Source organism: Gopherus evgoodei, chromosome 10 (genome assembly GCF_007399415.2).
Source record: "Gopherus evgoodei ecotype Sinaloan lineage chromosome 10, rGopEvg1_v1.p, whole genome shotgun sequence".
Lineage (NCBI taxonomy): Eukaryota > Metazoa > Chordata > Testudines > Testudinidae > Gopherus > Gopherus evgoodei.
Window position 1 is genome coordinate 64276991 of NC_044331.1, and position 25472 is coordinate 64302462.

At 41.0% G+C, this 25472-nt stretch overlaps 1 protein-coding gene across 10 annotated transcripts in view; it reads right to left on the minus strand.

Moving 5' to 3' along the window:
* MRTFB (myocardin related transcription factor B) overlaps positions 1–25472 on the minus strand; it is a 215427-nt gene that overhangs the window by 70473 nt on the left and 119482 nt on the right. For 3 of the 10 annotated variants that reach the window (XM_030577431.1, XM_030577432.1, XM_030577428.1), the window contains exon 1: positions 9802–10146. The exons of the other annotated variants lie outside the window; for them this stretch is intronic. In XM_030577431.1, the coding sequence (XP_030433291.1) occupies positions 9802–9955 (154 nt within the window). In that variant the 5' untranslated portion in view covers positions 9956–10146. Of the gene's footprint in view, positions 1–9801; positions 10147–25472 lie in introns of those variants that run through there. 10 annotated transcript variants of the gene reach the window in all.

A 25472-nucleotide genomic window follows, 5' to 3' on the forward strand; every position in this document is an offset into this window, starting at 1 on the left:
GACCGCCTCTAAAGGAATGTCTTGGCTGAGTGCCACCCTCTTGAAAAGTTCCTGAAACTGTTTGAAGTCATCCACATTCTGTGGAGGTGGCGGCATGAGGGCCCGTCTGGAGCTGATGGAGAGTTAAGAGTCGATGAATCAGGGTATGGTCCATAGCCCACCACTTCAGAGGGGAGTTCAGGTGCTCCAGAAGTAGATGGAGCTGGAGACAGATGCTCAGAAGGAGCTTGTGGTCTGGTGGAAGAAGCATGAAGGTGAGTGGCAGTAGGAGCTGGCCAAGGGTACCAATGAGGCCAAGGCATCGGATAAGAAAAGTTAGGTGCCACCCCAGGAGGACGAAGTAGGGAGACTGAGGCTAGTGGTTGTGAGCTGTGATCTGAGGTGCAAAAGGTTCCGGTGGAGGAGGAGAGGCAAGTGGGGAGCACTCCACCTGCTGCCGCGTATCAGGCTTGCTGTTAGTAAAGATAGCCAGGTCAGGTGATGAGAGCTGCTGGTCAAAAAGTGAGCAGTGTGTGTCCAGGAGCAGAGAGTTAGGCTCAGGTGCCCCTGAAAGGTCATCCTGACTTAGGAACTGTTGTTGCTGTTCCCTAGGCTCTGACTCTGCTGCGCGCGATCTGTCCTCAGAGATATGCACAGACTTTTGTTTGGCTTTTCCTGGTGCCACAGGTCTCTTGTAGGTGCCCTGCGGGAGGTCTGCTGCTGCTATCTGAGCAGAAGGCAGGCTTGGTGCCAACGTTATTTTCAGCACTGAAGCAGAGTACGCTGTTGGTACCGGGTCTATTTTCGGTGCCGAAAGTACCAGTTCCAAGGAGACCTTCCTGGCACGGGAAGTTGGGTCCCTGCCTCTGCGCTCCATGGGAGCAGTGGCTGAGGTGCTGGGACAGTTGGAGGCACCTGCCTTCGGCGCTGTCAGTACTGAGAGGAAGGATCTCGCAGGAGACCCTTTACCTTTGTGAAAGTCTCTGCTTGGAGACAGTTGGGCTTCTTGCCTCTTTGCCTGAGAAGAGGTTCAGACCTGGCTAGGGAGTGAGAGGGAGAGGGTTTGACATTGCCCGTCTTCACAGGCAGCTGCAGGGATTTTTGCATGAGAAGCATTCTCAGCCACAGGTCCCTGTCACGATGAGCACTGGTTTTGAGACTCGTGCAATGGACACACTTGGCAGGGATGTGTGTCTCGCCGAGGCACTTCACACAAATGTGAGCGTCCATCAGACTCCAGCATTTCTTAAATCCTGAAGCCCCTGGCATTATTGAACTAGGAATGCTGGGGGAAGAGTGTCTCCATGGGAGACAAGCTTGAGGAAAAAAGGGTTTTGTTTTGTTTTAAAACTAAGTAACTATTCTAAGGGAAGGGAAACAATTGGGATGTTACTATTTCTATATTCTTTCCAATTGTTTCCTTCATTGAGGACGGTTGAGAAGGAACTGAGAGGGGCACAGAACGTGCGCGCTCAAGCAGACTCTAACGAGATCTCAAGATAGCAGCTGGGCGCACAAGTCCCAGCCGGGCACTGCTACCGAAGATCTCTGATCAAAAGAGCCAGGACACACCATCACCTGGAGTGGAGCACCCACAGGGACAGCACTTGAAGAAGTAGTGAAAATACTGGGTCTTGGCTATGGTATTGAAGTGACAAACAATAATGATGACCACTTCCTGAATCAAGCATAATTATCCACATAATATCACTCATACCACTGAAGAGAGAGCCAAGAATCACTCTGTCTCAAAGGCCCTGGGCCAGAACCTTAGATTCATAGATTCCAAGGCCAGAAGGACCATTGTGATCATCTAGTCTGATCATCTGTACGGCACAGGCCATAGGACTTTTCCATAACAACTTCTAGAATATATCTTTTAGGGAAACATCCAATCTTGATTTCAAAATTATCAGTGATGGTAAATCCACTACAAACTTTGGTAAATTATTCCAACCCACAAAGTCTTGAAGAGTGTACATAATTTTAAGCATGTTATAATTTCCATTCACTTCAATCAGACTACTAGCATGCTTAAAGTCAAGCACATATTTAACTGTTTGGAGAAATAAGGCTTATGTTAGCACCAATGCACAAACTAGGCTACTGAAGACAGACACAACTGTTTTGTAACTTATAGGATCTGACATATCTCCTCCACAATGCTGCTAATCGAGCGAATAAAGTCTCACAACTGCCTCTGAACAACAGCTATGAACTGTCAGCCAAATCACTGATTAGCTCTAGATTGTGTAATTTTTTTAAAATCAGCATTTGATTGCAACATTAACATTTGGCTTTCAGATTCTTAGTAAAGGCTCCTTATAAATTTTACACAATGGGAGTCAACATATTAATCACTTAAAATGACTACTTTCTAACAAAATCAATTCTGTTTACTTTTATCCCATTATTACTGAGTGGTTTCTTTGGTACTTAATTGAAAAAATATGTTAATTCCTTACAATCAGAATGTCAGATCAACTGGTTTAAAAATCAGTATAGGTCTGTCTATTGACTTCAGTGGTTTTGTGCAGCTTTTCATCGGGCGAGAATCTATTCCACAGAGGTTAGAGTTCCCACTATTAATTCATTTAGTGTTAGCATAATCTCTACATCTACAGACAAAGGAATAAAGAAGATGGTGTGTAGGGAGGAAAGGGTTCTCTGGCAACCATATATGTAACAGAATGTACTTTACTGTTCTGAGATACATTTCAGTCTAGTTGTGGATTACATAAATGTAGTTTAATTGCGCTCCAGCTCCCAACAATGAATATTGTTAAGAGTTAACATACTGTAAGATTCCAGGGGGGGCAAAAGGTTAAAAATGAACAGCGACAAAGGAAAAAGGCCCTGCAGCATGTCATTGAATGCCTTGCTGTTTGAGTACATGGAGGCAAGCATATATAAAGAAGCAAATTTACTATCATCAATATGTCACATTGCATTTTACGTATGGTCTACTGAAGAGTGACAAATTCATTTGTCTTATTTCTGGAGTAATAATAATTGCACGAAAGGTAGAACTGATGAAAATAAAAGGTATGGTATTATTAAAGCATCTTAAGTAAATACACCATTATTAAAGTCAAGATAAGTGATATTCAGCTGCTGCAGTATTCATAGGATGAATTGGTAATTTGCATGCTATGGAAAAGGTGTCTCCAAGTAGTCATATGAAATCAAAAGAACTGGAATGTAAAGAGGCCAAAAATAAATTGATAGCTGTCCTGTAGGAACAATGCTATCTATACTGATTGACAGGCTTTCATCACTGCTCCTTGTCTTGAACAAAACCAGAGCTCACATTGTGCACAGTAATCCTAGTACTAATTCCAAATCCTATGAATTTCATATAGAACATACACAGTTTGTTTTTTTAAAGTAGGTGTTATGAAAGGAGGCATCCAAATGGCAGTTGAAAGTTCAGGCTGTTTAGGGGATTTATTATAAAAACTAAGTCTCTAGGGAGGGACTAGTAAAATAATGTATAAACCTCTCAAATGATTATACCTGTGGAAAAGGCAAAAATAAAATAATGTAGCTAGAAACATATATGTTTTAAATGCTGTCTGTACTCTTATCTAATTATTTCTCCCGAAGTTAAAACACTGCAGATATTAGTAGATAAGAACATAGATGATGTTGGGAAAATGGCATTTTCAGCATTCTGCCTTGGAAATTAACAAGAATTCTGACAATGCTGCTGCTCTGGCTGCCATGGAAACAGACAGGGCTGAAAAAGGGACAGATTCCTTTAAATTAATTGCTGATTAATTGCTGTTCCACAAGAAGTCTGTGGTGGGGTTTTTTTTGGTGTGTGTGTGTGTGTGTGTGTGTGTGTGTGTGTGTGTGTGTGTGTGTGTGTGTGTGTGTGTGTGTGTGTGTGTGTGTGTGTGTGTGTGTGTAACAGCAATTAGTTTAAAGCAACTTTTCCTGCTCTTGGTGAGCTAAAGTCTCTCTAGGATGCTGACCATGAAATATAGAGCCACAGTACAAATGGACACAAAAGATTCTCTGGATAGATCTATCATTTCTATAGAAGAGGATTTAGATACTTTTTTAAAGTAACAATGTACCTGTAACAGCAGTTATTTGACATTGTGACTTTGAAATATAAGACACAATCAGAGAGTAAAGTCACAATAAAGCAGCATAAAATAATGTATCAAGAGCTAAGTGAATGATATAGCTAAATACTGTACTCTAAACATAAAGTTTGGAATGCCTAGAATACTGATGCCAGAGGTTCAAATCCAAGGAAGGTCAAATCAGTCCTTTATCTTTCCTAGCTACATGAACGAACCAAAAGGTAGTTAATTATAATTTGTATATTTTGAATACTACATAAAAAACCAAGGTCCTGTTTGCTCTGCATGGACTTTAAAGATTCCATGACTCTTTCCTAAAGAGAAGGGAATTATGCCAAAATTCTGTATCATATGTAATTGCGACCCTCCATCTCCAAGGAATGTGCATTTCAATGGTGTGGTACCGTATTTATATAGTTATAAAATACTTTGGAATTAAATATTAGAAATTTTCAGAGAATGTTTAATTGCTGGATATAGTAAACTGAAAATTCAAAATGTAACAATGAGGATGTTTTGGAGAGTAGCTATTCTTTCTGCTATTTATTATTCACTCTTGAGGCTTGTGAAGGATTATGGAATACGTTGTTTCCTCACTCTGTATTACTCATCCTGTATGTTTCCAAAGTCACAAATTTGATGATCACATTGTGTTCTTTTGGTTTCCATAGCATTCACAAATTGAAGATAATACTGTATTCTTTTGGTTTCCATTCCAGAAAGAGTAAATCCATTATAACAGAAGTGTTAAGCTGCCTGTGATTTGGGGGAAGTGCCTAGAGATTAACTGCATAGAATTTCACAGGCAATACTGAAACGTAATAAAGGGTTTTGTTCTCACTTCCTGTCTATTACAAGAAGTAAATAAATAATATCTGAAATATTTAATATAATAAAAATAACTAATCCACTATGAAGTAGAAAGTTGCCATCTTAGTCTGCTGACAGTTTGTGACAAAGAAAGTTCAGCTCAGCACAAGAATACATTCATAATAGGTTCGAAATCTGAGACTTATGTATGTTAAGGTAATTTAAATTATTAGAATCAGAGTTCTGTATAGAGTTCATTATTATTATTATTATTATTATTAAATTAATATATACATTGCTTATCCACTTTACACACAGTTCCTTTTCTGGTAAATAATAGAACATACTTCAAAACCAGTTGGAAACGTCTAGAGCCTTTTATGCATTCACATTCTGAGGAGCGTGTCCTTTGTTCCTTTTAGTTTCATCAGCTGAGAAGTGTAGTGAATAAGTGCAAACAGTTGGAATTTACACTGTTGAGTGCTTTGCAGAGCTTACAGAATCTCTATGCATGACACAGTAGTTCCATAGAAACTTTTCAGGATTCTTGAAAGAAATTCTGAAAAACCCTGCAGGAACCCATAAACTGGAAACTGTACCTCAGAGATTGCAGGCTTTTGTATATCAGCCAACATCACTGTGTAAGTGTCTCCAGAGGAAGCGCTCCATTGCATGCAGGTAGAAAATGAAAAGGTATACTGAAAGGAAAATTATTTAAAGGCAATTTTTCTGACATTAAAAAAAAAACTATTAGACAATGTAACCCAGAAGGTCTATCATGTCATTCATCAATAACTGAGGAACGGGACAATCTGAGTCACATATTATTGCTATGGAACATTTACTGCTCGGAAACAAGTCAGGACATAAATTTATCTTCAAATTTAAGTTGTTACAATCCCTGCTGCAAAGACTGTTCTAGATATAAAATCTACACTTCCCACAATTTTTTTCCAAATTTACATAATGAGAAAATAATCTTCATCTGCTTTGTGTGGAGAAAGAGGAGAAATTAATGTTTAAAAACCCCCAAAGATTGTGAAATTCTGTACAGTCATATAAACAAAAATTATGGGTATTTTTCTAACCATTTGTTAAATAGTTGCTGAGACTTTCTTTCTTTTTTCAAAAACTCATTCACACGTCCTCATATAGCCTTAAGGTCCAGAGAGAAAGGATGGTCTTGTGGTTAAGGTACTGGACTGGAACTCATCAAACCTGGATTCAACTTCCAAATGTACCACAGATTTACTCCTTGACACACTGTGTCTTTAATCCCACAAAGGCTCATGTAAACATGATTAACTTTATGCACAGTAATCTTGATTTAGCAAAGTACTTAAGCATGTGCTTACCTTTAAAAGCAATGAGACTTAGCCATGTGCTTGAAGTTACTTACATACTAAAGTGATTGCTGAAGAACAGTTTCCTGAATCAGGTCCTGTGAGTAGACTCACTGTCTTAAATGGGATTACGCACAGCGTATAGAGTTAAGCACGTTCATAAATCTTTGCAGGACAGGACAGGACTCTGAACTCTCTGTTCTTTAAATGTAAATAATACTATTTTCCCTTTCTTCTACCTTTTCTCTCGTGTCTATTTAGACTGTAAATTCTTCAGGGCAAGAACTGTCTCTTATTTCTGAGTATGCATATTGGGTCCCTGATCTCAGCTGATCCTTGTTAGGTACTACTGTAATATAAATATGCTATTCTACAATAGAAGAATCCAGGATCAAATTTGCAAAAGCACTGAAGACATTTAGGAACTTAACTCCCATTGACTTATAATGGAACTTAAGTTTCTAAGTGACTTAAGCACTTCTGACATTGAAATACAATTACATGATTAGATATTACCATGAAATTACACTAACAGTTTTAAAAGATTTCTTGTTTGTTAATACAGTGAACATTTCTAGCCAAATCTACATGTAGAACTTAGATCTTGAATTCTTTTCACTGAAAATAGATGGAAAGCAAAGTAGTCCTGCCTGAGGTTGTTTACAGGAAAGTAGGGTAGTTAGGATTTCCTCCCTCTGGTCTGCAACAGGAAGTTATGAAATGTACCTTGTAAGGTGTTTATTATTGTAAGCAAAGAAAAGAATGACATCATCTAAATTCCTAATGCCCTTTATTTTATACAGTAGCATTTTTAAATTAGTGTGGGTTTCATTTTTAACACTCAGCAACAGAAACTTTTTTTCTCTTATTAAGGATAGCGAATCAAAAAGGGAAACGTTTACAATATTCTTGATTAGTGAGAAATTAACTTTACTGTACAGGGATTTTAAATTCAGCATGCTTAAGCAAAACACATTAGGACTTTCAAAAGGTTATCATCTAGAATTACAATAAAACACCTAACCAATACTGGATTGCCAGCAGAATTCTACTTTCTTCATTCTTGAGTTTTCCTGTGAGAATCATCACTGATCTCACCATTAGTGAATACCATCTGTAAAATCCCCCATCCAAAAGGATTTCAAGGTAAGGGATGGTGGAAGTAGCCAAATCTTTATTTTAATAGGAGAGTAATCATTAAAATTTCAAATAATTTTATTTTAGAAAATCCTGTTCTAACAAATATAGTTCAAATAAATGATTTACAGTGTTACTTACATAAAAATAATATAGAACTATATATCTGAACTGCATACATTAGTATAGCCCTTAAAATATTCTGGTGACATTATAAATTACAAGAACAAAGCTGAACCTTTTTGTTTGTGTCACTAGAATATCAAGGCAGATTTGGAATGTAGTATATACGGCATCCTAAAGCAGATTAATAAAATAGAAATTTCCTTCATTGTTCAGTAATTAATGTCAAAGTATGAAATAAAATTTAATAAGTTTTTTTTTTCTTTACTATACTTATGTACCTTTTAGAGCACAATTCATTTTAAAATTCAAGCTGTCAAGTGGCAAAAATTTGTAGGGGGAAGGAAGGCAAATACACAAGTATGCTGAAAAAATTCAGAAAAAGAAAGAGAAAGAGGTTGGGAGAACTTCAATTTTCAACCACATTAGTATTAAATAACGTAATCCCAAAGACATACATAAGCTTAGGCTATTGCAGGATTCAATACTTGTGGTTTGTCACCACTCTGATGGAATTACAACCTTGTAATGTACCGCTGGAGTACATTATTCTACATATTATGTGCAATTCTGGTGTAGTCGGTTTTAAAATATATAACAAAGAATGTTAATTACATGGTTATTTATTAACCCATCCCACTCCTCTGTTTATTGGTTCTTTCACTGCTTTCTCTCATTCTGTTCGTCCCCTTTATTTCCTCATGTTATAGCTCTCTTTTCTTCCCCATCTTTTCTGTTACAATACGCATTTTTTCTCTATCCTTCAAGTTCTTCTGCCTTTTCTCCTTAGTCCCTATTTCCCCACTGTAGGTTTTCTATTGAGCTTTGATTACTTTAACTGAGTCTGGAGTTGCAAGAAACCTGTAATTGTGATGATACACATTATGGCAAGAAAATCCAGTGTAAGCTGTCTTTTTTATTACTGCGTTGATATTGGCTGTCCCCTACAGTAGAAGGGGCAGAATTGTTATGCTCTCACCTACAAGTATTTACCCACACAGACACTGAACACTTTTTTCTATCTTGGTGTTTTTCCACATGTCAATGAAAAGTAGTCTGTCTTTAAAAGCAACAAATATAAAACATGTTTTCTCCTTGGTCATATCTAGAGCTGGTTGAAAAGTTTCAATATTTTTGTTTAGGAAAAACTGGCAAGCATGTTCTGATCTGGTCTACTAAAAACCTCAATGCAATTTTCCCTTCTTAAAATTTACCAATATATTTTAGATCCTTATGCTTAAATTATTTCAATTCAGAAGGCATAGTTTCCTGAAGGGACAAAATGTCAGTTCTATCTCACAGGAACCAAGGAAAGCCCTCTAGCTCAACTACAGATCATCCAGAGAGCCCAGTGGTATGAGGAAGGCCAATGAAAGAAGGCATACAGGGGAAGAAGAAAATTTGTCTACTAAAAAAGAGGGCTTTCTGGCTGCCTGAGTAGGGTAAATATTGTTGGAGTCTCAACTGCAAAGGACTACAAGTTATGTTGAGGATGACAGCATCTGAAATTGAGGAGCTGTGCTCTAAGCAGTGGGGCTCTATCAGCCTCTTCCTCCTCCTTCCGTATGATCCAGTTATCTCCAAGTGCATCAGGGAACTGGGCACCAGCAGTCTCCTGGCAAAATTTCTGCTACAGCCCAATGAATGATACTAAGAAAACTACTCAAGATACATACGAGGTGGCAATTAAAATAGTTGTCAGTACTGAATAATAATACTATATGCCTCAGTAGATTGCTGGATTGTTACAAGCTAATTCATGTTAATGTTGCTTTGCCAATTAACTGCACAGTGTACAGAACTATTTAAGAAACAATGCAAGCTTAGATTCCCATTATGTAGGTGAAAAACAAATTTAAACAATTATAAAACAGGAAAAAAGCAAACTGTGTAAATAGGCAGAAGTAAGGAGAAAGCAACAGCATCCCTTGCTAAAAATGAGGAAGATGCACATGGTTGTTTAAAAATCCTTAGTTCTATTCTCTTTAGTTAAAAGCAATTTGTGAAATCCTTTCAGGGTACATTTCAACATGTGCCATGAACTGAACAAATGCATTTGGGTATCACTGTGAAATGATTACTTACTACTAAATTTCCTTTAGAACTTAACTACTGTTCAGCTATTAGCATTTAATTGAGAGCTACTGAATAAAATAAATAATAATGAACCTGGCCCTTTAAAAGATCTGAAAAGAGAACAGAGTATTTGCATGCATGCATGAAAAAAAAATTATGTAGAGAATTTTAGAGCAGGAACTTACAGACTGAATCTACTGTAGCATGTCTGCATTCCCCACCCCCAGCAAATAACTGACCTTCCTTGAGGCTTTTCTGGCTGTTCACCTCAAGACATTCCTTTTCTTTCAATGTCTCAATATCTTCAGTAGGTAAAATCTCTGGAAAGCTCTGCTGTTGCTTCTTGGAGCTATCAATCATGATGAGACTCCTTTGAATGGCAACATCCAACATAGGAAAAAGACTAATTTGCTACCCAGCAGTACACTGTTCTGGATACTCTACTCCACAGTTCCTTCTCACAATAATTGAGCAATTATGTCTTTAAGTAGCTGAAAGCAGCCATTACTCTTTACTTCCCAGTCTGATCTACAAATACACTCAATCTGCTTGAAGCCCTTAAAGCTCTTCCAGACAGGGAAACAGAGCTTCTGAAGCAAAACTCCCAAATCCCACCCCCTTTCCCAGACAACCACTCTCCTTTCCCTTTTCGCTATCCTGGCTTCCTCCGTACTTCTATGTTTCAGCATGCAGCTTGATCATCGGAATCATCTGACAAACACTGAGTCAAGCAGTTAAAAATAAATCTAGCAGTTGCTGAAGGAGCAGCCTTTGCTGATACCTAAGGCAAATAGTTGCTGTGGTCTCTCTTTCTAAACACTGCTGGAGGCTGTGGAACTACTTTATGTTGGCCTGACAGGCAGATTCATTACTCATTAAGTTTCATCACTGAACAAACAGCTGTCTATAAAGAAAATTACATGAAGAATAAAGCAGGTCCTATTTTGCAAAAGCACATTTATTCAACATAGCTGCAAATCTTAAAAACAAGTAAGGGACAATTTGAAAGCAACTGATTCCTGTGACACTGTTCACATTACAAAATGTACATGCACTACCTTTGCTACACACAGATCTTACTCCCTGTAATAAATTTTTTAAATGGCAGATTTCTATTTTTTCCTTTTGCACTACACTCATGAGGCAGTAACTTTTCCTCTTGTTTCCAGCAGTCAGTCCAGAGCATTTCCTTCTACACAGTCTTTCTGATTTCCCATTCTCACCAGCATGAATCTTTTTATCTTTTATATTAGTCACCAACATACCTTTTCAGTGTCAACCAGGAGGTTGAAGTAGTTTTTCTTCAGGCCCCCTGGAATTCTTTGGCACCATCAGGACTTGATTTTTGTGGTAATGGCAAACTTATTCTGCTGCAAATATGAGTAAATTCTATGATATTTTGCAGTAATGATGTGTACTCTCAGTTTGCTGTTGGCTGCAAGATTCCACTGAATTGCAATCCTCTTGTGTGCATGTGTTTTAATACAGGGTATATCCTTAAATGTGTAGATGACCAGCTTAAGCAAAGTTATAATTTACAGCTGTGATTTTTCAATACAAGGCTAAAGGACAAACATTTATTTAAAAAAAAGAATATGGTCAGGATCACTTAAATGTTAAGAGGCTTATTCGTAAGACCTTAGTCGCAAGACCCTAAACATATCTTTAATTCTATGAACAACTTTTGCCTGTCACATAACAAAAGAGTGTACAACTGATAGAGTTCTTGTATATTCATAAATCAAGTTAAGATTTTGTCATGGTTATGTTTAGTAAGAGTCACAGACAGATCCTGGGCAATAAATAAAAAATCACGGAAGCCCACGACCTGTCTGTGACTTTTACTAAAAATAATCGGGAGTAGGAAGCGGGAGGGGCAGCTGACTGCCTAGGGGGACCGAAGCCTGGTCCCCATAGGGAAGGGTGGGGGCTGACAACTCCAGCCCCTGCCACAGTCGCTGCAGCGGGCCCTGAAGCCGAAGAAGTCATGGAAGTTCATTAAAGTCACAGAAACTATGACCTCTGTGACCAAATTGTATCATTCATAAACTAGGGTGTTTTGATTTACATGCTAATGTGAGCACAAAATACTTGCCCTATATCTTTGTTGACTCCATTCTGTGCATAAAAAATGAATATTCAAGTACAATGCTCAAACAGGATCTAAACTTCCCTTTACTAAGTGTACCAATCACGTAAATTGATTTTACGTAAGTATTTCTATACATCTGTAATGTACTTCTACCTTACCACACGTTCAAAAGGAATTTTTTTGATTATTAACTCCTCTGCCTAGAAAATTTTCCACTTACGTAATATAATTTTGGACAACATTTTCAAGTGGGTACCCCTCCCTTTTCAGTGGACACAATTTGCAACTGCAATTAAACTATGGGTGAAAATATGAATATTTCCACCTCTAACTACCTGACAGCAGACGCAAGCTGTATATTTAAGTAGTCTGAATTACGCCAACAATTCGAGTGTATTTTAGTGTATTTTATGGGCACAATTCCCATCCTCATCAAGGAAGGCTAGCACTTCAGCTCTTTGAAAAAACTACTACTTTATGTATTTCTTTTTCCTCGTTCTTTAATATTAAGAATGTCTGAAAGAAAATGTGATCTTTTAAGGATTCATTAAGTTCTGATGGGTAATACTGAATGCCACAGTTCTCTGTTTGCATCACCACAACTAACTTTTGAAATGATTTTGATGTAATGACTAGAGAATTAACTTTGTGTCAAATAAGGAGGATGAGTTAACCAGTCTGTTTTCACAGGAAAATAAAATACAGAAAATATATAACATCACAATTTTAAATAGAATAGTATAAGCTGCAAAATTTTTCAACAATATTTAAGAAGATTTTAAATATTTTACTGTTTACTATATCAAGAAGTATTTAAATATTATTTGGTATGCAAGGCATCTTGAAGTATTGACAATTCTCTTTGGCCCTAACCATGCAAGCACAAGTTTAAGTTTTCTCACAAGTAGGCCCATTGACTTTACAGTTATGCAAATGTGTGTTTTCAGAAACTGGCATAATATGAATGTTTTGAGTTTTAACGTTACTATATATGCCACAGTAGAAAAGGTTACTTTTTCTTAATTTTGTTTTTCAAGTCTTCTTATGCTAAGCCAAAAGAATGGACATTGTCCACTTTTCTTATCCTCTCAACACAATACAAAAATGATATAATTGGACCTCCTGAATATTAAGGTACAGGTAAGACAAATATACAATGTCTTCTTAATGCTAAAGGTGTGAAGCCTTTTCCATTCTCTTTACTAACTGCAGGATGCAAAGAGGGTAAGGAGATTTCCTAACTAAGGTGAAAAATTGAAAGGATCTTAAATTTAAAATGTGGAATAGTTTTAATGAACAGTTTGTATTGGGGGTAAATTAACTAAAGCTACATGCCTAATAAGAGTGCTGTAATTCTCCCCCCTCTCCTAGCTGATCAAATGGCCATCTTTTGCATCAAAACATATTTTCTAACAAGCTCAGAGAACAGGCCCAGGTTCATCTCCCAGTGAGACAGAGGGAACCTCATTCTGAAGTGCTGTTAGCTACTCTAAAACAAACAAACAAACAAACAAAATATATGTTGGGAAAATAACACCGCGGGGCACAGACTATCCAATAAGTTCCTGGACTGCATTGCAGACAACTTTTTATTTCAGAAAGTTGAAAAAGCTACTAGGGGGGAAGCTGTTCTAGACTTGATTTTAACCAATAGGGAGGAACTTGTTGAGAATTTAAAAGTAGAAGGAAGCTTGGGTGAAAGCGATCATGAAATCATAGAATTTGCAATTCTAAGGAAGGGTAGAAAGGAGTACAGCAGAATAGAGACAATGGATTTCAGGAAGGCGGATTTTGGTAAGCTCAGAGAGCTGATAGGCAAGGTCCCATGGGAATTAAGACTGAGGGGAAAAACAACTGAGGAAAGTTGGCAGTTTTTCAAAGGGACGCTATTAAGGGCCCAAAAGCAAGTTATTCCGATGGTTAGGAAAGATAGAAAGTGTGGCAAAAGACCACCTTGGCTTACCCTTGAGATCTTGCGTGACCTACAAAATAAAAAGGCGTCATATAAAAAATGGAAACTAGGTCAGATCACGAAGGATGAATATAGGCAAATAACACAGGAATGCAGAGGCAAGATTAGAAAAGCAAAGGCACAAAATGAACTCAAACTAGCTATGGGAATAAAGGGAAACAAGAAGACTTTTTATCAATACATTAGAAGCAAGACGAAGACTAAGGACAGGGTAGGCCCACTGCTCAATGAGGAGGGGGTAACAGTAACGGGAGACTTGGAAATGGCAGAGATGCTTAATGACTTCTTTGTTTCGGTCTTCACTGAGAAGTCTGAAGGAATGTCTAGTATAGTGAATGCTTATGGGAAGAGGGTAGGTTTAGAAGAGAAAATAAGGAAAGAGCAAGTAAAAAATCACTTAGAAAAGTTAGATGCCTGCAAGTCACCAGGGCCTGATGAAATGCATCCTAGAATACTCAAGGAGTTAATAGAGGAGGTATCTGAGCCTCTAGCTATTATCTTTGGGAAATCATGGGAGACGGGGGAGATTCCAGAAGACTGGAAGGGGGCAAATATAGTGCCCATCTTTAAAAAGGGAAATAAAAACAACCCAGGAAACTACAGACCAGTTAGTTTAACTTCTGTGCCAGGGAAGATAATGGAGCAGGTAATCAAAGAGATCATCTGCAAACACTTGGAAGGTGGTAAGGTGATAGGGAATAGCTAGCATGGATTTGTAAAGAACAAATCATGTCAAACTAATCTGATAGCGTTCTTTGATAGGATAACGAGCCTTGTGGATAAGGGAGAAGCGGTGGATGTGATATACCTAGACTTTAGTAAGGCATTTGATACAGTTTCGCATGATATTCTTATAGATAAGCTAGGAAAGTACAATTTAGATGGGGCTACTATAAGGTGGGTGCATAACTGGCTGGATAACCGTACTCAGAGAGTAGTTGTTAATGGCTCCCAATCCTGCTGGAAAGGTATAACAAGTGGGGTTCCGCAGGGGTCTGTTTTGGGACCGGTTCTGTTCAATATCTTCATCAACGATTTAGATGTTGGCATAGAAAGTACGCTTATTAAGTTTGCGGACGATACCAAACTGGGAGGGATTGCAACTGCTCTGGAGGACAGGGTCAAAATTCAAAATGATCTGGACAAATTGGAGAAATGGTCTGAGGTAAACAGGATGAAGTTCAATAAAGATAAATGCAAAGTGCTCCACTTAGGAAGGAACAATCAGTTTCACACATACAGAATGGGAAGAGACTGTCTAGGAAGGAGTATGGCAGAAAGAGATCTAGGGGTCATAGTGGACCACAAGCTTAATATGAGTGAACAGTGTGATACTGTTGCAAAAAAAGCAAACATGATTCTGGGATGCATTAACAGGTGTGTTGTAAACAAGACACGAGAAGTCATTCTTCCGCTTTACTCTGCGCTGGTTAGGCCTCAACTGGAGTATTGTGTCCAGTTCTGGGCACCGCATTTCAAGAAAGATGTGGAGAAATTGGAGAGGGTCCAGAGAAGAGCAACAAGAATGATTAAAGGTCTTGAGAACATGACCTATGAAGGAAGGCTGAAGGAATTGGGTTTGTTTAGTTTGGAAAAGAGAAGACTGAGAGGGGACATGATAGCAGTTTTCAGGTATCTAAAGGGGTGTCATCAGGAGGAGGGAGAAAACTTGTTCACCTTGGCCTCCAATGGTAGAACAAGAAGCAATGGGCTTAAACTGCAGCAAGGGAGATTTAGGTTGGACATTAGGAAAAAGTTCCTAACTGTCAGGGTAGTTAAACACTGGAATAGATTGCCTAGGGAAGTTGTGGAATCTCCATCGCTGGAGATATTTAAGAGTAGGTTAGATAAATGTCTATCAGGGATGGTCTAGACAGTATTTGGTCCTGCCATGAGGGCAAGGGACTGGACTCGATGACCTCTCGAGGTCCCTTCCAGTCCTAGAGTCTATGAGTCTATAAAAAACCCCTCAATATGTAGGGTGAGATCCCACAGACCCTAACTTATATCTAATGATGGAGCACTTCAGTCTGAAACCACAAGAACTGTCCACAATTGGGCAGCACAATGATTTCACTTTTCTTTCTTTGCAAAGGAGTTGAAGACTTCTCCTCATACTATAATAAACATATGGTGCAGATCTTTTTTTAATGGAAATTGAAAAGAGTAGTAATCACCTTCTCTTTTCAGGAAAACCCATGCAGCAGCAATGCTGCAAGACATAGGGGAGTGCAGACTCCTGACCTAAAAGATCTTTTTGGAGAGTAAGCCAAAACAGGGAAGCTATTGACGTGGCCAGGACTTCATGATGAGTGAGTTAGGCATAATTCAGATGAATAGCCAAGTCCTTTCCCTTCACTATCTTCTTCAGTATTCTTCCTTAGATAGGAAGCAGATGGAAAATAGATGGGAAATAGAGACCAGGTCAAAATTTCATACATAAGAGGATATAAACGTGTAGGGACTTCAGGACTCCTTAAAAACATTATCATCTTGGCATTTTGACAGTTGGAAACCTCATCAATCAACCATCAGTCTGAAAAAAAATGGGTCCATTTGGTGACAGAATTAATTCTTTACGTTTTCAAGAATCAAAAAATATAATTAGCCCATATAGGGGTTATTTCAGAGACACAAGGCATCACAATTATGTGCATCATAACTGTTTTCAAGTTGGTTCTATCCTCTAAAAATCTGATGTTTGCAAACTGCTTACAATATACGATATCTGTCAATTATTTTAAATGACATTTTGCTTAAGTCCATAATATATAAGATCATATTCATTTGTGCTGTAATACATCTGATTTCACACTGATTTTAACTGTGAAAAAAAAACTTACTATGCAAGAACTCTTGCATAAATCAACTCAATTTTCCCATTGCCTTAGTCCAAAAACTTATTACGCATGAGAAAAATTATACTGCTGAGAAACTGGGCACAGCCAAAGAAGGACTTCCAGGCAAGTAGAATACAAACATTGCTCAAGGGACCTATATGAAAATTTGGCAAGGTCAATATATTCTTACACAATTACAGATACACCAGATTATTATTTTACAGATTCTTTGTTGCTATAAAATACAATAAAATAGTGAGCAAATTATTAGTTAAACTGAGTTGATAACAGAGTAACAGACGATACAAATAAAAAAGATTTAGGGGGAAATTATATGTTTTGTATGTTAAAAAAATGGGGTTTTTAAGTACCATTTTGATCTTGAAACAATTCCAAAGTGATTGAGAGAACAGACTCAGATCAAATACAACACGATTAACAAGAAAGTCTACCATGAAAAATACCAGAAGGTGATCACTTGCAGTTCATATGTCACAAAAGAGAAGACATTAGCACTAGGAACACTGGGAGATAGCAAGGAATCCTGAAGACTGCATGTAGATCTCTGAAAACTGGAATGAAGATGACAGCAAAGGAGATAAAAGGAGAGAGAGGAGGATACGAGGAAGGAACAAGAAGGCCTGTATTACTGGGAAGACTGCAATCAGATGTTCCTCTCTACTGTTATCCTTATTTTACACTGAGTTCAAAGTTTGGAAATATGACAGTTTATACATCAATACTTTAATTTGTCTTTTATACAAGTTATATATATCTTGTACTATATATTGCTATATTAAAGTGACGTATTAAAGGAGTTATGCTCTCAAACCTGACCAATATTTTAATTGTTATAGTCTATACACTGTTCCAATACTATATGCATATTTTTAACTGCATGTCACTGACAAGAATTTTTAAAGGCATTTTTGTGGGTGCCACAAAAATAATGCACAAATTGCCTATATTTGCCATTGGCAGTTGTAATTAACTTCTTCAGAACCACGTACATTTCTGCAGACATCTTCATGGAAAATAATGCACAAACATAAAGCTTAGAAGTACAGTGAGACTACCTTGCAAGCATTAAAAGACAGCTAAGACATAAAATAATTTCCTAATATTATTTTTCCATATAAGCAAATGCTGTAGTTGCCACATGGATGTTCTACGACCATAAGTACATGGAAAGGCAAAAAATCCATGAAAAAACCTTTTCTGTTATGATGCGGATAAAAGATTGATAATGCCGCATTAGATAATTTGGGCATTCTAATGCAAGGAACAGTTTGTCAAGCTATACCAAAAGGAGGACAGGAGACACTTGATATGGATTTAATCAGGCTGCAACTTTATTATTAGATGTCTGGGACTACCCAGCAGATAAAAGCGTATAGTGCAGGTAAAAGACGATTACTCACCTTTGTAACTGTTGTTCTTTGAAATGTGTTGCTCATATCCATTCCAATTAGGTGTGTGCGCGCCACGTGCATGATCATCGGAGAATTTTTACCCTAGCAACACCCGGTGGGTTGGCTGTGGAGCCCCCTGGAGTGGCACCTTCATGGTGCTGGATATATACCCCAGCCGACCCAGTACCCCCTCAGTTCCTTCTTGCCGGCTACTCCAACGGTGGGGAAGGAGGGCAGGTTTGGAATGGATATGAACAACACATCTAGAAGAACAGTTACAAAAGGTGAGTAACCATCTTTTCTTCGAGTGCTTGCTCATATCGATTCCAATTCGGTGACTCCCAAGCCTTACCTAGGCAGTGGGGTCGGAGTGAGATATCGCTGAGTGCGGAACCGCTGAACCAAATGCAGTGTCATCTCTAGACTCCTGAACTAATGCGTAGTGAGCAGTAAAGGTATGTACAGATGACCAAACTGCAGCTCTATAGATCTCCTGAATCGGAATGTGAGCCAGGAAAGACACCGACGAGGCTTGGGCCCTTGTGGAGTGAGCTGTGAGATGCGGGGTTGGGACATGGACCAAGTTGTAACAAGCATGGATACAAGAGGTGGATACATAGTTAGATCCAGGAGGAGATGCGCTGTGAGGAGACCGGCAGCCCTTTCATCCATTCGGCCACTGCAACGAAAAGCTGTGTTGTTTTCCTAAACAGCTTCGTGCGCTCAATATAAAAGGCAAGAGCCCTTTGAACATCAAGGGAGTGCATGTGCTGCTCCTGCTGTGTGGCATGGTGCTTTGGGTAAAAGACTGGGAGGAAAATGTCCTGGTTCACATGAAAGGTAGATACCACCTTGGGAAGGAAGGCAGGGTGGGGGCAAAGCTGCACCTTGCCTTTGTGGAAAACTGTATATGGTGGTTCAGACGTGAGGGCTCTGATTTCAGATACACGTCTTGCTGAAGTGATGGCTACAAGGAAGGCTGTATTCCAAAATAGATAAAGGAGCGAACAGGTGGCCATCGGCTCAAAGGGGAGCCCCATGAGTCTAGAAAGGACCAGGTTTAAGTCCCATGCTGGGACCGGTTGTCATGTTTGTGGGTAGAGACGATCTAGACGTTTCAGAAATCTAACAACAATTAAGTGGAGAAGACAGAGGAAGCACATTCTCCCAGATGGAAAGCAATATGGCTGCCTGCTGAACCCTGATAGATGATGTTGCCAGGCCCTACTGTTTCAGGGATAGGAGATAGTCTAGGATAAAAGAAATTGATGCCTGTAACAGAGGCATGGCGCGCTGCACGCACCAACAGGAGAATCGCTTCCATTTGGCCAGGTATGTAGCCCGAATGGAGGGTTTCCTACTGCGTAACAGAACTTTCTGCACCAATTGTGAGCAGAGTAACTCTGATTGAGTTAGCCATGCAGCACCCACACTGTATGGTGGAGGGATTGCAAGTCGGGATGACAGAGGCGACCATGGTCTTGTGATATCAGGTTCAGCCACAGGGGGAGTGTGATCGGAGGCTCTACCGATAGCTCCAGGAGTGTGATGTACCAGTGCTGCCTGGGTCATACTAGAGTGACCAGAATCATGCATGTCTTGTCCCTGCGTAACTTGAGCAAGACCTTGTGGACTAGTGGGAATGGAGGGAATGCGTAGAACAGCCGGTCTTTCCACGGGAGTAGGAAAGCATCCAATAGGGATCCCGGAGAATGTCCCTGGAGAGAACGGAACACCTGGCACTTCTGATTGTTGTGCAAGGAGAATAGGTAGACCTGGGGAAACTCCCACCTCAGGAAGATGGAGTGGATGACGTCTGGGCAAATCACCCACTCATGAGGCTGGAAGGACCTGCTGAAGCAGTCTGCCAGTGTGTTTTGGACCCCCAGGAGAAACGACGCCACTAGATGTATCGAGTGGGCTATGCAGAACTCCCACAGGCGAACAGCCTCCTGGCACGGGGGGACAACTGAGCTCTCCCTTGCTTGTTGATGTAGAACATGGCCGTGGTGTTGTCTGTGAGGACTGCCTCACAACAGCCACGTAGGAGACAGTGAAACGTCTGACATGCGTGGCGTACTGCCCTCAGCTCTTGTATATTGATGTGCAGATTTAGTTCTGAAGCGGACCAAAGGCCTTGCATCTGGTGTTCCCTGAGGTGGGCACCCTAGCCCAGAGATGATGTGTCTGTGACAAGGTATAAGGAAGGTTGTGGGATGTGAAATAGTACCCCTTCACACACCGACATGGGGTTCAGTCGCCACCTGAGGGAGGTCAAGACCGGTTCCGGAACCGTGACTACCACGTTCAGACTGTCCCGACCTGGACGATATACTGTTGATATCCAGGCCTGAATCTGGCAGAACTGAAGTCTGGCATGCCTGGTTACATAAGTGCACGACGTCATGTTCCCCAGAAGGCCAAGGCACGTCTTTATTGTGGAAGTTGTGAAGTTTTGGAGGCTGAGGATGATGTTTGCCATAGCCTGAAAAAGAGTCTCTGGCAGGAGAGCACAGGCGACTCTGGAGTCTAAGACTGCCCCAATAAACTCTATTTTCTGGGTTGGTTCCAGAGTTGACTTTTCGCAGTTGAGCAGGATGCCCAACTTGCGGAACGTGCCTAGGGTGAACTGGACGTGGGATCACATTTCTTCCTTGGTCTGGCCCGGAACGAGCTAGTCGTCTAGATACAGAAACATCTGGATCCGTTGTCGACGAAGGTAGGCTGCCATGAAGGCCATACATTAGGTGAACACTCTCAGAGCCATGGACAGCCTGAAGGGCAGGACAGCAAATTGGTAGTGTTCGTGATTTACCACAAAGCGAAGGAAGTGCCTTTCTGGAGGGTAAATCGCTATGTGAAAGTACACATCCCTCATGTCAAGGGCGGCATACCAGTCTCCATGATCTAGGGAAGGAATAATGGTCCCCAAGGAAACCATGCAGAACTTAAAAACTTTACCATAAATGTGTTGAGTCTGCGCAGGTCCAGAATGGGCCACAGCGCCCCCTTTGCCTTTGAGATTAGTAAATAGCAGGAGTAGAACCTTCTACCCCTTAGTTCCGATGGAACCTCCTCGATCGCTCCCAAGGAAAGGAAGGTTAAGACCTCCTGTGTAAGGAGTTGCTCGTGAGAAGGGTACCTGCAGAGGGACAGAGAGGGAAGATGGGAAAGGGGGGGAAAGAAAATTGGAGAGAGTATCCTCTTTCCACCATGTGAAGAACCCATCAGTCTGAAGTTATAAGGGATCAAGCATGGTGGAAATGGGAGAGAGAATCTCGAAATGGAGGGAAGGGATCCTGGATAGAGAGTAGTACGCCATCCTCGGGCGCACCTTCAAAAATTTTGTCTAGGCCCCGACAATGGTTTAGGAGGGCCTTGGTTCTGACCGGCTGATGGCCGGTGGATCTCTTTCTGCCACCTCGAGCATGTCTTCTGTAAAAGTCATGCCTTGGACGACGTGGAGGGTAGAACCCTTGAGGCTGTGGTCTAAAGGGCTTGTGCTAGATACCCAGGACATGGATCTCCAGGGAGCGCATGATGGTTCTGGAGTCTTTTAGGCTCTGTAATCTAGAGCTAGTTTTCTCTGAGAATAGGCCCTGCCCATCAAATGGTAGATCCTGCAAGGTTTGTTGCAGCTCTGGCGGTAAGCCAGACACCTGAAGCCAGGAGGCGCATCGCATAGCGATGCCCAACGCAAGGGTCCTAGCCTCAGAGTCAGCTACATCAAGGGAGGCCTGTAAGGAGGTCCTAGCAACCTTTCTGCCCTCCTCTACTAATGCCCCAAACTCATCCCTGGACTCTCGTGGAATCAACTCCTTGAATTTACCCATGGAGTTCCACGAGTTATAATCATAGAGGTGCAAAAGTTGGTTTGTAACTCTGAGCTGAAGGCCCCCACTCTGGCCGTAGGTGGGATAGAGGCAGGGATCTGCCATACTATCTTGGCGTTGGCCTGGATGGTGCAGCTAATGGGCAATGCTACCCATGATGGGGTGTCCGCTGAAAGGATGTCCACCACTGGGTCCTCCAACTCCACTATCTCCTCTGCTTGGAGGTCCATGTTACATACCACCCTATGCAGAAGGTCTTGGTGAGCATGTAGGTCTATCGGAGGGGGAGGTTGTTGTCCCCACCACTGCCTCATCTGGAGAAGATGAGGAAGATGCTACAGGGGCTAACAGATCCTGTGATAGATCCAGTTGTGAGGGGTCTTGATGCTCAGGATCCGCTGTGCCAGGTTCTGGGGCCAGCATTGGGATGGGTGCAGATGCCTCCACACCCCCTGGAGGGAGACGACTGATGGTGGCCTCTGGTACTTGGGGCTCTGAATGGGCTGATCGGGAGGCTGCAGATGGAACCCCCTGGGCTTGCTGATACTCCCACAGGACATAGGACCACTGTGCAAGCTCCTGGCTAGGGTCTTGAGCTTCGTCCCGCCATTGACCCAGGTTACCCTCTGCTTGGACCGGTGCAGAATAGATCAAGTGAGATGCGCTGTCCGACTGCGAAGAGCATGAGGCGGAGCACAAGGGCCAGGGCAGTGCAGAGCATGCCTGCACTGTCTCTGTTGGGAATGGTGCTGAGAGGTGCCAGGCCACAGGACAGCCATGCCGGCGAACAGTACTGGGATCTAGAACTATGCCGATGGTCACGCCGGTACTGAGATCCAGACCTGGATCACAATGAAGACCACCTGCGGGAGTGGTACCGGGAACGACTTCTTGAATAGGATCGGCACTCTGACCGGTGCCGGGAGTAGCGTTGGGAGTCCAAATGGTACCGAGGTCAGAAGTGGTGCCTCGAAGCGGAACGGTGCTGGGAGTAAGATCTGGGCCACGAGTACAACCGGTGCCGTGACAGAAAACAGTGCTGGGACTGCAAACAGCGCTGGGACCTGCTCCAAGATCGTGAGCGTTGCCAAGTGTCCACGCTTGGAGATGGTGAACATATTAAGGCTGGCTTGCCCTTAGACTGTACCACACGGGCAGGATGCGGCGCCGGAGCCTGAGCCGGTGCTGGTTCTGTAAGGGCAATGAGGTCCCTCGCCGTAGCAAACGTCTCCAGCATCAATGGAAGTCAGGGCTCAACCACGGTGCGTCCTGGGGAGCCAGTACGTGTCAGACTCAACAGCTCCACTCTCGGTGCAGGAGTCAACAGTGCTGATAAAGGCGCCTGCAGCTTCGGTTGGTCTAGTGCCGGACGCGAGTCCGAAGTTGACAAGGGGGGTGCCGGTGCCTGTTGTTGAGAGGCTTGCGAGGTCTCGAGGAAAGCAAATCTAGGGAGGGTGGACGACAGCTAAGTCACTCTTCACAGTTCCAATGACCGTCACGGGTGGTAAGAAGGAACTGAGGGGGCGCTGGGTCGGCTGGGGTATATATCCAGAGCCATGAAGACGCCACTCCAGGGGGCTCCACAGGCGACCCACCGGGTGTTGCTAGGGTAAAAATTCTCCGACGATCGTGCACGTGGCGCGCGCACACCTAATTGGAATCGATATGAGCAAGCATTCAAAGAAGAACCTCTGTTTATTCTGTAATTATCCAGGGAGGGGGTTTCCACCAGCTCCCCCTCTTTTTCCATCCAGGTCCCTCCAGCAAATCCATTGCCGGATCTCAGCATTCCCCTCCCCTCCTTGTAGGAGAGATAAGGTGGGCTATAAGAAAGGGGGATTGGCTCCCTGCCGTTCCAACCATAGGAGCCCCGAACCCCAAGCCATTCCATTCCTCTAACCAGTAACTCCTTTTTAAGTCCTTTATCAGGCCATTTATCTGGTCACTGGATGCCTTCCCTATGAAGTATCTGCACTGGACATCCACTCCACACTTACCAAATAAGTTGCGTCATATAGCCTACCATACTTTTGTGTTCACCATAATAGGTGTTCCCTAACGCCCACTGTGGAGAAGGAGAAAAAAAACCACTTCACTGAAGCCAATGGTGGTGAGGGAAAAAAATTCCTTCCCAGCCCATCTTTTTGCAGCCGTTTCTGACTTTGTTCTCTCCCCCACCATAAAGTACTATTGTCTTCCTCTGGCAAGCCTGGACAACAGCCCACTTGCTTTCAGTGCAGGGCGGTCATTCTCTTGAATTCCTACTAAGAGCTGAAGGTCACACCGTGTATCATGAAAGATAATCTTCCCAAGATCTCCAATAAAGTCTTTGTTAACCTATAACCTTGAACATGAGGTAACACTTACCTAACTGAAGGCAGGCTCAGTATTTTGATTAACTGAGTGAACTACCAAGAAAACAGAAGTTTACCATATTTGGTGATAATATTCCAACAAATAAGCCTTTCCTGGATGGTCCTTCAGTGAATGAAATCACCAAAAATAACAGCTTTGAGTAACTTACATGTCTACAAGGAAAATCAAATATTCTGAGAAAAATCATGGGTGTTTGGGTGAATGTCCCACTATCACCCCAGTAAAATAAAAAATAGCTAAGCACTGTAGTGTATGAAGCATACCCATTTCTTAAAGCTATTATTATCATGTGCAAATCAGAGTAATTAAGCAAAATTAATTAATTAGGAGGTTTTTAAACAGATCCCCAAGGATTCAGAGGCAAGAACTTCACAAAGAAGAATAATTAAAACACTGCCAGTTAAGATACCATACTCAAATGTTAAAATTCATCTGCTAAATCAACACAACTCAATTAGATGGAACTTTGGTTTTGAATCATTAAACAGAAAAACAGATCATACTACTGATTTTAAAAGCTGCCATTTGGAACTGTTACACTGCGTGTGCTGCCGTATTAAGTAATACAAGGAGGAAGACAAAAGGAATTAATCTTAAGGGTCACAAGCTTTTCTAATTATTTTTCCTTAAATGTTGACAAATGGTTTCAGGCAGTGTCAGTTAGGGATGTTAAATGTTAGCACGATGTTGCAAAGTTCTTTTAATTATTTCAGGTACTAGACATTAGGTTGTTTGCCAGTTTTGCTGACAATAGTAACATTTGAACATTCATTGTACTTCTCCTTCCCTATAAACCATCACGTTTTACTCAGTTATACACACAGTCTGTTGTAACAACAGATGTCATAGTGCACACATTTTTTAAAAGGTTTGTCAATCTTTAATACTTATGAGATGACAATTCTGTCTTCAAATAGTTGTGGTAAAGTGATGTGCATAAAAATTCACAAAAGAGGAATACTTTCAAACTGAACATGAACGCAAAAGCTAAATGAAATAGCAGTTAACAGTCATTCCAATAGCATCAGTGCTGCATATTGTTTTGGAATGATTTCCTTTAAATCTCTGAGTTTTCAAATTCTTCATTTCCCAGATATACCCATGCTTGATGGATACAATTTGAAGATCAGGCATGTCCTAATTTTTTTTTAAACTCTCCATTATAATCTATAAATCAATATTTCAAAGCAATTATTATGTATACTATCATTAACAGCGTGTGCACACACATGCACATAAGAAAACCCCAAACACAATAAGGAGCGACCATTAAATAAAAAAGACTTGATTATTCAATACATGCTTCTGAACAATATTCAATGCAGCTGTATCATGACATTTTCTTAGGCACCTTCAGAGTTTATAAACACTTCCTAATATGCAAG